This window comes from Carlito syrichta, unplaced genomic scaffold (genome assembly GCF_000164805.1).
Source record: "Carlito syrichta isolate Samal-C Ts95f unplaced genomic scaffold, Tarsius_syrichta-2.0.1 Scaffold307242, whole genome shotgun sequence".
NCBI classification, from domain to species: Eukaryota; Metazoa; Chordata; class Mammalia; order Primates; family Tarsiidae; genus Carlito; species Carlito syrichta.
Window position 1 is genome coordinate 86,376 of NW_007251338.1, and position 10,915 is coordinate 97,290.

General features: G+C 41.1%; 1 protein-coding gene across 1 annotated transcript in view; it reads left to right on the forward strand.

The window, feature by feature from the left end:
* LOC103266615 (putative protein ZNF720) overlaps positions 1–2,538 on the forward strand; it is a 21,670-nt gene extending 19,132 nt beyond the window's left edge. The window contains exon 5 of the mRNA XM_008064249.1: positions 2,254–2,538. Within this exon, the coding sequence (XP_008062440.1) occupies positions 2,254–2,347 (94 nt within the window). The 3' untranslated portion in view covers positions 2,348–2,538. The remainder of the gene's footprint in view (positions 1–2,253) is intronic.
* Positions 2,539–10,915: the final 8,377 nt, after the last annotated feature.

A 10,915-nucleotide genomic window follows, 5' to 3' on the forward strand; every position in this document is an offset into this window, starting at 1 on the left:
CAGGCAATCCACTCACCTCAGCCTCCCAAAGGCGCGGGATTACAGGCTGAGCCACCGATTGGCTGTATTTTTTTTAGAAGGCAGGATTTATTGAGAAGATAGAAAAGCTCCCACAATGGGAAGGAACCCAAGGGGGTTGCTGAAAATTCTATATTTTTAATAGTTATTTTGTCTCTTTGTTGATATTCTTTTTTTCATTTTTCTTTCATTTGTTTATCTACTTTCTTGCTTAGCTTATTAAGCTTCATTAAGGTGGTTATTTGAATTTTTTGTCAGGGAATGTATACATCTCCAGTTCTTTGGAGTTGATTTCTGGATTTTTGTTTTTGTTGTTCCTTATGACATCATTTTTCCCTGATGCTTTGTGATACTTGGCTTTTTTTTTTTTTTTTTTTAGTTGGAGTCTCACTCTGTCATCCAGACTGGAGTGCAGTGGCCACTCCCGGCCACCGCAGCCTCGACCTGCTGGGCTCTGACGATCTTTCCACCTCAGCCTTCCAAGTAGTTGGAACTACAGGTGCGTGCTACCACACCCAGCTGATTTTTTGATTTATTGTAGAGATGAGGTCTCGCCAAGTTGCCCAGGCAGGTCGACATTTGGCATTTAACATTGAAAAGGGAACCACCTCTCATAATCTTTATGGAGTTGCTTTGTCTACATCAAGTGTAGCACTAGTAATTAAGTCAAAGTTTCTGGGGGCCTCTAAAATCTGTTCTTAGAATGTGTCTTCTCAAATTATTCATCTACTCTTTCTTCCAGTTAAATATTTTGACAATGCTTTTTCTTTTTTTTGAGTTGGAATCTCACTCTATCACCCAGGTTGGAGTGCAGTGGCATGCTCATCGCCATTCCCAGCATTGATTTGCTGGGCTCCAGTGATCCCTCTGCCTCAGCCTTCCAAGTAGCCAGAACTACAGGTGCGCCCTAGTATGCCCAGCTATTTTTTTTTTAAATTGAGAGATGAGGTCTTGTCAAGTATCCCAGGCTGGTCTCAGACCTGTGGACTCAGGCAATCCACTCACCTCAGCCTCTCAAAGTGCTGGGTTTATAGGTGTGAACCACTGTGACTGGCCAACAATGCTTTTTCTTAAGAACTCATAGTTCTTTGCTTTATCTGTGGTCTGTCTATGTTACTACAGTCTCTCTGGTGCTTTAAGAATCATTTACCTGGCTGCGCTTGGTGGCTCCACCTGTAATCCCAGTACTTTGGGAGGCTGAGGTGCGTGAACTGTCAGACCCCGCGGGTTTGAGACCAGACAGGGCAACTTGGTGAGATCTCATCTCTACAATAAATCAAAAAATCAAGCCGGGCTCTATGCCTCAGCCTATAATCCCGTGCCTTTGGAGGCTGAGGTGAGTGGATTGCCTGAGGCCGTGGGTTCGAGACCTGTCTGGGCAGCGAGACCTCATCTCTACAATAAATCAAAAAATCAGCTGGGCGTAGTGGCGTGTGCCTGTAATTCTGGCTACTCAGAAGGCTGAGGTGGAAGGATCGCCCGAGCCCACAGGTCGAGACTGCGGTGGCCAGGAGCAGCCACTGCACTCCAGTCTGGGAGATAGAGTGAGACTCCAACTCAAAAAAAAAAAAAATTAGCTGGGTGTAGTAGTGCGTGCCTGTAGTTCTGGCTACTTGGAAGGCCAAGGTGGAAGGCTCGCTGGAGCCCAGTGGGTCGATGCTGGGGTGGCCGTGAGTGTGCCACTGCACTCCAGAGTGAGCAACGGAGTGAGACTCTAACTGAAAAAAAAAATCTTTTACCTTTCATTTCAACAAATCTAATCTCTCATCCAAAGTGTACCACAATTTCCTTCAGCAGCACTCTGTTTAAGGGGAGTCAGTAACCAGTCTTTGGGTAAATCCTCACATTCCAGAAGTGTGGACTCATGTTCTAGTTTCTCCTTCTTCCCTGAGGAAGAAACCAGGAGTTGGAAATTTTCACCTAATTGCATCCTGCTGTATTATGAAGAAAGTTTATGGTGGTTAAAATTACTAAACCATCTCTTCTGTGTAAGTCTTGTTGACATTGTGCTCACTTGGGTTTCCGTGAACTCTTACCTGTTTTAAGGAGTTCTCATTAAGGCAATTTAGTCAGTATTATGTTAAGCTCATATATTTATAGAGCAATGAGGCCATTTGATTTTTATTTTGCCGTCTTGCTGATGTTCTTAGCATGGTATAGTTGTATATTATATTTGTGAGATATATGCCCATAAGTTCAGTAAGTAGGATAAATTGTCATTTTCATTATTTTTAGCTATGAATTCTCATTACGCCGAGGGCCTTTTGCCAGCAGAGAGCACAGAAGAGTCACTCACAAAGATGATGTTGGGAAGATATGGAAGATTTGACCTTAAAAATTTACACTTAAGGGAAGATTGGGAAAGTGTGAATGAGGGTGAAGGACAAAATAGATGTATTGTACATAACCATTACAAATGTAACAAATGTGAGAAGGTCTTTCAACAACACCCTGAATTTACTATCCACCAGAGTATCCATATTTCAGAAATGACTTACAAATATAATGAATATGATGACATTTTTAGCCAGTCCTCAAAATGTACTCAACATCAGAGAATTATTGTTGGAGGAAACTTACACACATGTAATATATGTGGGAAAGTGTTCAGTAAATCATCAAATTTAAAGAATCATGAAAGAATCCATACTGGAGAGAAACCCTACAAATGTAAAGAATGTGATAAGGCTTTTAAACAGCATGCACATCTTTCAAAACATCAAAGAATCCATACTGGGGAGAAACCCTACAAATGTGAAGACTGTGGCAAGGCCTTTAGCTCTCATTCAGGACTTGTTCGACATATAAAGATTCATACTGGAATGAAACCCTACAAATGTAAAGAATGTGGCAAAGCCTTTTCACATCATTCGTACTTTACTACACATCAGAGAATCCACACTGGAGAGAAACCCTACAAATGTGAAGAATGTGGCATAGCCTTTCTCTCTTTTAAAGGACTTCGTGGACATATGAGGATCCATATTGGAGAGAAGCCCTTCAGATGTGAAGAATGTGGCAAAGCCTTTCGCTCTCATTCAGGACTTGCTGGACATACAAGGGTTCATACTGGAGAGAAACCTTACAAATGTGAAGAATGCGACAAAGCCTTTTGGTCTCATATAGGACTTGCTGGACATAGGAGGATCCATACTGGAGAGAAGCCCTACAAATGTAAAGAATGTGACAAAGCCTTTTGCTCTCATTCTGGACTTGCTCACCATATCAAGATTCATACTGGAGAGAAACCTTACAAATGTGAAGAATGTGAGAAAGCCTTTAATCAGTACTCTCATCTTATTCAACATCAGAGAATCCATACAGGAGAGAAACCCTACAAATGTGAACAGTGTGGCAAAGCCTTTCGCTCTCATTCAGGACTTGCTGGACATACAATGATCCATACTGGAGAAAAACCATACAAATGTAAAGAATGTGACAAAGCCTTCCGCTTTCTTTCGGGACTTGTTGGACATACATGGATCCATACTGGGGAGAAACCCTACAAGTGTGAAGAATGTGACAAAGCCTTTAATCAGTACTCACATCTTATTCGACATCAGAGAATCCATACTGGAGAGAAAACCTACAAATAAAGAATGTGGCACAATCTTTCACCATTGCTCCAAGTTTTCACGACATTAGAGAAGTTTGTTTTTTTTTTGAGTTGGAGTCTCACTGTGTTGCCCCGACTGGACTGCAGTGGCATGCTTCTGGCCACTGTAGCCTTGACCTGCTGGGCTCCAGCGAACTTTCCACCTCAGCCTTCCAAGTAGCTGGAACTACAGGCGCGCGCTACCACGCCCAGCTAATTTTTTGATTTATTGTAGAGATGAGGTCTCACCTGCTCAGTTGGGTCTCAAACCTGCGGGCTCTGGCAATCCACTCACCTCAGCCTCCCAAAGCGCAGGATTACAGGCTGAGCCACCGAGCCTGGCTTCAGAGAAGTTATACTCTATAAATTCTCTATACCTGTAATGACTGGCAAAACACTTATCAAAATATAAGCCTTAGAGAGCATATGGAGAGAAACTTTACAGATGTAAAGAGTAGAATTGCCTTTACTTATTCCACAGATGTTTTGAATGTACAAATGTAAAGAACATCTAAAGCTTTTAACTGTAGCTAAAACTATTTGACAGTAGAGAATTTGCATTGGAGTTGAATATAGAATGACGTTTGCTCAAAGTGTATACCATAGAAATCATCAGGGTGTGCAAACTGAAAACTTTGCAGATCCAATATGTGTGGAAACTTATTTAATTAAAGTCAAGTTTAAATAAACATAAGGGTATTCTCACTATAAATCACTATGGTACTCATTTTTTCAGACAGTTCTCTAGAGTGTTGATTATAGGGAATAAGTTAAAGCCAAAAGAGTTAGATAAATTATTTGCTTACATGTTTAATAGGATCAGAAGATTGATTTTTAAAGAGAGATATAAGTATATTCTGTGTATGCTTTTGTTTTTGCATTGACAGAATTTGAGGACTTCTTGAAAAAGCAAAAATTGATGTAACTCAACTCAAGTTATTTGATGTTATGCCTTTGTTCCTAGTGTTTATTGAAAAGCATGTTGTCACTTACATTAGAGCTAAGATAGGCCACTGTATACTAGGTGGGCATCATTCATCTCAACTTATCCATGGATGATGGACACTGAAATGTAAGAAGCATTAAAAGATTTATGTGGAAAGGTTTTTCTGGCTCATGTTAAGTAGTATTGTAAGTCCTACATGAGGTGGGTGCTCAGGGTACCATTTTGGGGCACTGGAATAAAAGACAAACATTCAGGGTTTTAGAAATCAATGGTCTTACCAATTGTACCTGAAGGAAAAAATGAGGCCAGTTTATTTATATCCTGATGTATCTTCATAGTATCAATACTGACAAGTCCTAAGTTTTATATGATATGGTATAGAGATCTTTTCAAAGAAAGTCATGAAAATATAATTCCTCCCTAAAAAGGTGTATATTGTAAATTTATGTTTAGTAAATAATTAGCCTCAGTTTTTAAAACTGAAGAAAACTGGAGTCTCGTATATATCTATTAGAAGAACAGAAATGATTCTTGAAAGTTTGTAATTTGTTTTTACTAGCGAGCACAATGAATTTTGGAAAGGTTGTTTAGACTATGTGAACAATTTGTTTTAATAAATAAACAGGATTGTATATCATACATTAAAGACTTGCACATAAGATGAAGTGTAATTCTGCCACCAGTGTTAACCAAAACCACCTTACTCAAGCTTGTAGTTAAATGATGATACTCATATATTATGGAGTAGCTTGGTGAGATGATGACTTACCCAGTGGCTTTAAACTTCAAATAATTTGGAGAATTTTTCCCCGTAGGTTATATTTGATTGATTTCCCTTTTTTGTGTGTAGATAATGGGACATTATGATGATGGTAATAAAGTTATACAGGAGTATAATTATAAGACATATCTTTCTGAGTCATGACTGACTTATAAAGTATTTGTATGTATACGCTGTACTTCCCTTGGCCTGTAATACACATACAGACTTGACTTTAATTTACATTGAATGAAACATACAAATGTACCCTTTATGAGTGTATCCTAAAGGTAACCTTTATGAGTAAGAGAACTAGGGAAGAGAAAGTTGTGTCTCTGTGTGTGAATGAATGCTTACCTTAAATAGAAAAGGAAATTACTGGAGCAAAAGAAATAATTGAAGATCTGAAAGTAAATCTGTCTTATCTGCTTCACATTGAATTTATTCCACTAAAATCTAATGGCTCCTAGTTCAGAATGCCCATATAGAAATCCTCTTTTTTACTCTTCAGTTTTTTCATGCAAGACCTAATATGTGATTCACTGTTCTATGTCTATAAAGTGTTTGTTATTTGGCCTACTTAGAAATTTCAAGAATTTTTAAAGATGAAATGTAATGGTGTTAAGAGAGCACTATAAAGGTGTAAGGAATTCACAGTGAGTATATTTGGTTACATTTTAATTTATACCTTCCATTTTTTTCTTCACAACTGGAGAATACTATTGAAGACATTTTGTGGTTACCATTCCTTTCACTTTGTATAAATAACAGTTGTTTTTAATGACTTTATTGGACCAATTTTTTGGGGGGGGGAAATGGGAGACAATAAATCCAAGGTTTGTTTTGACTTTTTGTTTTGTTTTGACATTTGAACAAAGTGAACAAACACAAGACAGTGCTTGGCATGTAATAAATGCTTTATAATTAGCAATAGATATTCCTCTTAGAGTGAGTGTATGTCTCTAGGTAAGAGACTGAAAATATCCAGAGTGAAGAAATGATGTTGATTCCACATTTGGTTGCTTCTGTCATTTTCTAACCATCTCCAGTTTCTCTCCTTCTCTTTAGTTTCATCCCCAGCTGCTCATGCATCCCAGTGCATTTGCCTGTGTATGTCTGTAGCTTTCTCACTGTTCTCCCCACCCCATGTCATTCTGCACTATGCTTTGTGGGTTCTGATGAAAAGAACAGCAAAAGGGAGAAAACTTGAGGGAAATAGAAATACAAAGGAAAAAAAGAGTATTTTTTTTTTTTGAGTTGGAGTCTCACTCTGTTGCCCATGCTGTAGTGTAGTGGCACACTCATGGCCGCCACAGCCTCGACCTATGGGGCTTTAAGTGATCCTTCTGCCTCTGCCTTCCAAGTAGCCAGAACTACAGGTACATGCTACCATGTCCTGCTAATTTTTTGATTTATTGTAGAGATGAGGACTCACCATGTTGTCCAGTCTGGTCTCGAACCTGCTGGCTCAGAAAATCCTCTCGCCTTTGCCTCCCAAAATTCTGGGATTATAGACTTGGGTTCACCACGTCTGGCTGAAAAATGGGAATGTTAAAGAGGGTAACAGCAAGGAAAACAAAAGATGAAGACTCTGAGGACACAGGGCAGGAAAGGAGTCTCAGAACCCTGTATGAGAAGATCACATGGGAAATGATAAATAAAAGGGAACCATAAATAGAGTGGGAACTAGACAGAAATGCAGAGCAGAGGAAAACAGGGAAATCAGGCAGCAAAGGGAAACAGAAGAATAGGGAGAGAAAAAGATGTAAACATGAGAGCTGGTCAGAAAAATGCAAAATGAGTCGGGCTCGGTGGCTCAGCCTGTAATCTCACACTTTGGGAGGCTGAGGTGAGTGAATTTCCTGAGCTCGTGGGTTCGAGACCTGCCTGGGCAACTTGGTGAGACCTCATCTCTACAATAAATTAAAAAATTAGCCGGGCGTGGTAGCGCGCATCTATATTTCCAGCTACTTGGAAAGCTGAGGCGGAAGGATCGCCGGAGCCCAGTAAGTCAAGGCTGCGGTGGCCAGGAGCGGCCACTGCACTCGAGTCTGGGCGACGGAGTGAGACTCCAAAAAACAAAAGAAAAATGCAGCATGACAGGGAGTTGGAGAAGCAAAAAGGAGATGGAGAAAGAGGTGAGAATAACAGAAAAATACCTACAGAGAAAAAGAAAAGGTAGAAGGAGTAAGAAAAAAATAAAACTCCCTTCAAACAGCTTTTCCTGCATCCTGCACATTTTGTATATTATTCAACTGTTACTTAAATACATTGTAACATGTCTTGTGAGGTATCATTTGTCCTGTGTGTTATATGGGTTGTTTAATTTCTGCGAAGTTTGGGATATTTTACTTTTTTTTTGTTTTGTTTTTTTTGGAGTTGGACTCACTGTCGCCCAGACTGGAGTGCAGTGACCACTCCCGGCCACCACAGCCTTGACCTGCTGGGCTCCGGCGATCCTTCCGCCTCAGCCTTCCAAGTAGCTGGAACTACAGGTGCATGCTACCACGCCCGGCTAGTTTTTTTGATTTATTGTAGAGATGAGGTCTCGCCTGCCCAGGCGGGTCTCGAACCTGCGGGCTCAGGCAATCCACTCACCTCAGCCTCCCAAAGGCACGGGATTACAGGCTGAGCCACCGAGCCTGGCTCTGGTGTTTCTTAGAGTGTGTTTTTTGGGTAAGATTAACACTTTAATCAGTGGTCTTTGAGCACAGAATAACAATGCCCTCCATATGGGTTGGCCTTACCAGAAAAGTCCAAGGCCTGCATAGAGCAAAAGGACTTGTCTCCTTTGATCAAGAGAGAACTCTCCAGGCTCCCTTCAGACCTGCAACAGCCACTCAAAGGGTTCTCAGCAGACAGCTTTGAGATTGAGGTGAAACATTAGCTCGCCTGGGTCTCCAAAGGCCCATTCTGCAGAAACTGAACTGCCTCTATAGTCAAGTGAGCCAGATTTTAAACATATATTCATATAGACACAAAATCCTATTGTTTCTGTTTCTCTGAAGAACAATAACAAATAATGGATTTTGATATTAGTAATGGTTTCAGAGAAACAGAATTGTAAGGGTGACTTACTAACTTGATTCTGGGGTTTTCAGAATTGAGTCTATAATCTGATTACATTAAGGACACTAATGATTCCATTTCCAGTGGTGAAGATTGCATGGATAGTTTCTTAGCATGATCTGGCAGTAGGACTACACAAACGATCACCCTGGATGCTGCCTGTAGACACTTAAAAGATATGAGACTCTGAGTGTGTATACAGTACTTTGGTTTTTTTGTTTTGTTTTGTTTTGAGTTGGAGTCTAATTCTGTCACCCAGGCTGGAGTGTGGTGGCACGCTCACGGCCACCACAGCCTTGCAACTCCTGGGCTCAAGCAATCCTTTCGCCTCAGCCTTTCAAGTAGCTGAAACTGCAGATGTGTGCTATCATGCCTGGCTAATTTTTTGATTTTAGTGTAGAGATGAGGTCTTGCCAAGTTACCCAGGCTGGTTTTGAACCCCTGGGTCCAGGCATTCCTCTTGCCTCAGCCTCCCAAGCTGCTGGGATTACAGGCTTGAGTCACCACGCCTGTACTTGCAAGCATTTTTGTCAGACTAATTTGTATAATGAGATTTGCTGCTTTATTCTAATGTTGCTGGACAAATAATTGGGGGGGGGGGTTGGTTAGTAAGTTTTCAGTGCTAGCTGTGCATAAACGTCCTGAAAGCTATGTGACCCTGAAGAATACCCTTATGTCCTATAACCACAGAGCTGAGAGTGCTGAAAGGCAAACACAGAATCTTATTCTATGACTGGCTGAAGTACAGCAAAAATGGATTTCCCATCCTCATGGGATATGTGCTGTTAAAGTGAGGACATTCCCCAGAGGAAACAGGATCTTGAATGTTGGAACACTATTGAAGCTGATAACATCAAGCACCTACATTGTCATGAGTCTCACTGACAGTGGAGGTAGCTTCCACCCAAATTTGAGGAGATTAAATGTGCATTGCCTGAGGAAATGGTAATGAGCTTTACTAAAATATTTAATGCAGACAGGCAAAATCTTGAAAAAGTTACAAGAATCCTTAAAATTCTAAATATAATTGAAATAAAACCAGAACCGAATGAAACACAGGAAGCAACCAAAGACTCAAACTAAATACGATATCTCCTGTATGTGAGACCCACATTAATAATTATATTGTACATAACAAAATATGCTACCAAGATGAGAATCAAAAGATATTCCGTGTCACGTGAACTTCAAATATAGGAATTATTTTTAAAATATTTAAATGCCAGCCTAGGTAACATAGGAAGACCCAATCTCTACAAAGATTCAAACGAGTCAGGCATGGTGGTGTGCACTTGTAGTTCCAGCTGTTTGGGAGGCCAATGTGGGAGGATTGTTTGAGCCCAGAAGTTTGAGGCTGTTGTGAGCCATGGTTGTGCTACTGCACTGCAGCTTGTGTGACAGAAGAGACCCCAATTCAAGCAACTGTGTTGCTGGGCACAGTGGCTCAAGCCTGTAATTGCAGCATTTTGGGAGGCTGAGGCAAGAGGATTGCCTAAGTTCAGGGGTTCAAGACCAGCCTGGGAAACTTGGTGAGACCTCGTCTCTGCAATAAATTAAAAAATTAGCCAGGCATGGTAGCATGCACCTGTAGTTCCAGCTACTTGAAAGGCTGAGATGGAAGGATCGCCTGAGTCCAGCAGGTCAAGACTGCAGTGGCCATGAATATACCACTGTACTCCAACCTGGGTGACAGTGAGGCTCCAATTCAAAAGAAAAACAAAATTAATTAATACAGTTGACCTTTGAATAATGCAAAGGTTAGAAGCTCCCACTCCTTTGCACAGTTTAAAATCCATGCATAACTTTTGACTTCCCCAAAATATTACTATTAATCGCCTAATTTGGGGCAAATTCTATCACTAACATAAATAGTATATTAAGATATTTTGCATGCTATGTGTATTACACACTGTATTCTTAGAATAATGTAAGTAGCCGGGCTCGGTGGCTCAGCCTGTAATCCCGCGCCTTTGGGAGGCTGAGCTGAGTGGATTGCCTGAGCCCGTAGGTTCAAGACCCGCCAGGGCAGGCGAGACCTCATCTCTACAATAAATAAAAAAATTAGCCGGGCGTGGTAGCGCGCACCTGTAATTCCGGCCACTTGCAAGGCTGAGGCGGAAGGATTGCCAGAGCTCAGCAGGTCGAGGCTGCGGTGGCCGGGAGCGGCCACTGCACTCCAGTCTGGGTGACAGAGTGAAACTCCAACTCAAAAAGTAAAAATTAAAAAAAAAGAATAATGTAAGTAAATTAACCCAGAAAAAGAAAACCAAATACTGCATGTGCTCATGTATAAGTGAGCTAAACAGGGTACACACGGACATAAAGATGACAGTGGTTGACACTAGGGACTAGTAAAGGTGAGGGGAAGGAGGAAAGGGTTTAAAAACTGCCTGTTGGAAGCCGGGCTCGGTGGCTCAGCCTGTAATCCCGCGCCTTTGGGAGGCTGAGGTGAGTGAATTGCCTGAGCCGGCAGATTCGAGACCCGCCTGGGCAGCGAGACCTCATCTCTACAATAAATCAAAAAATT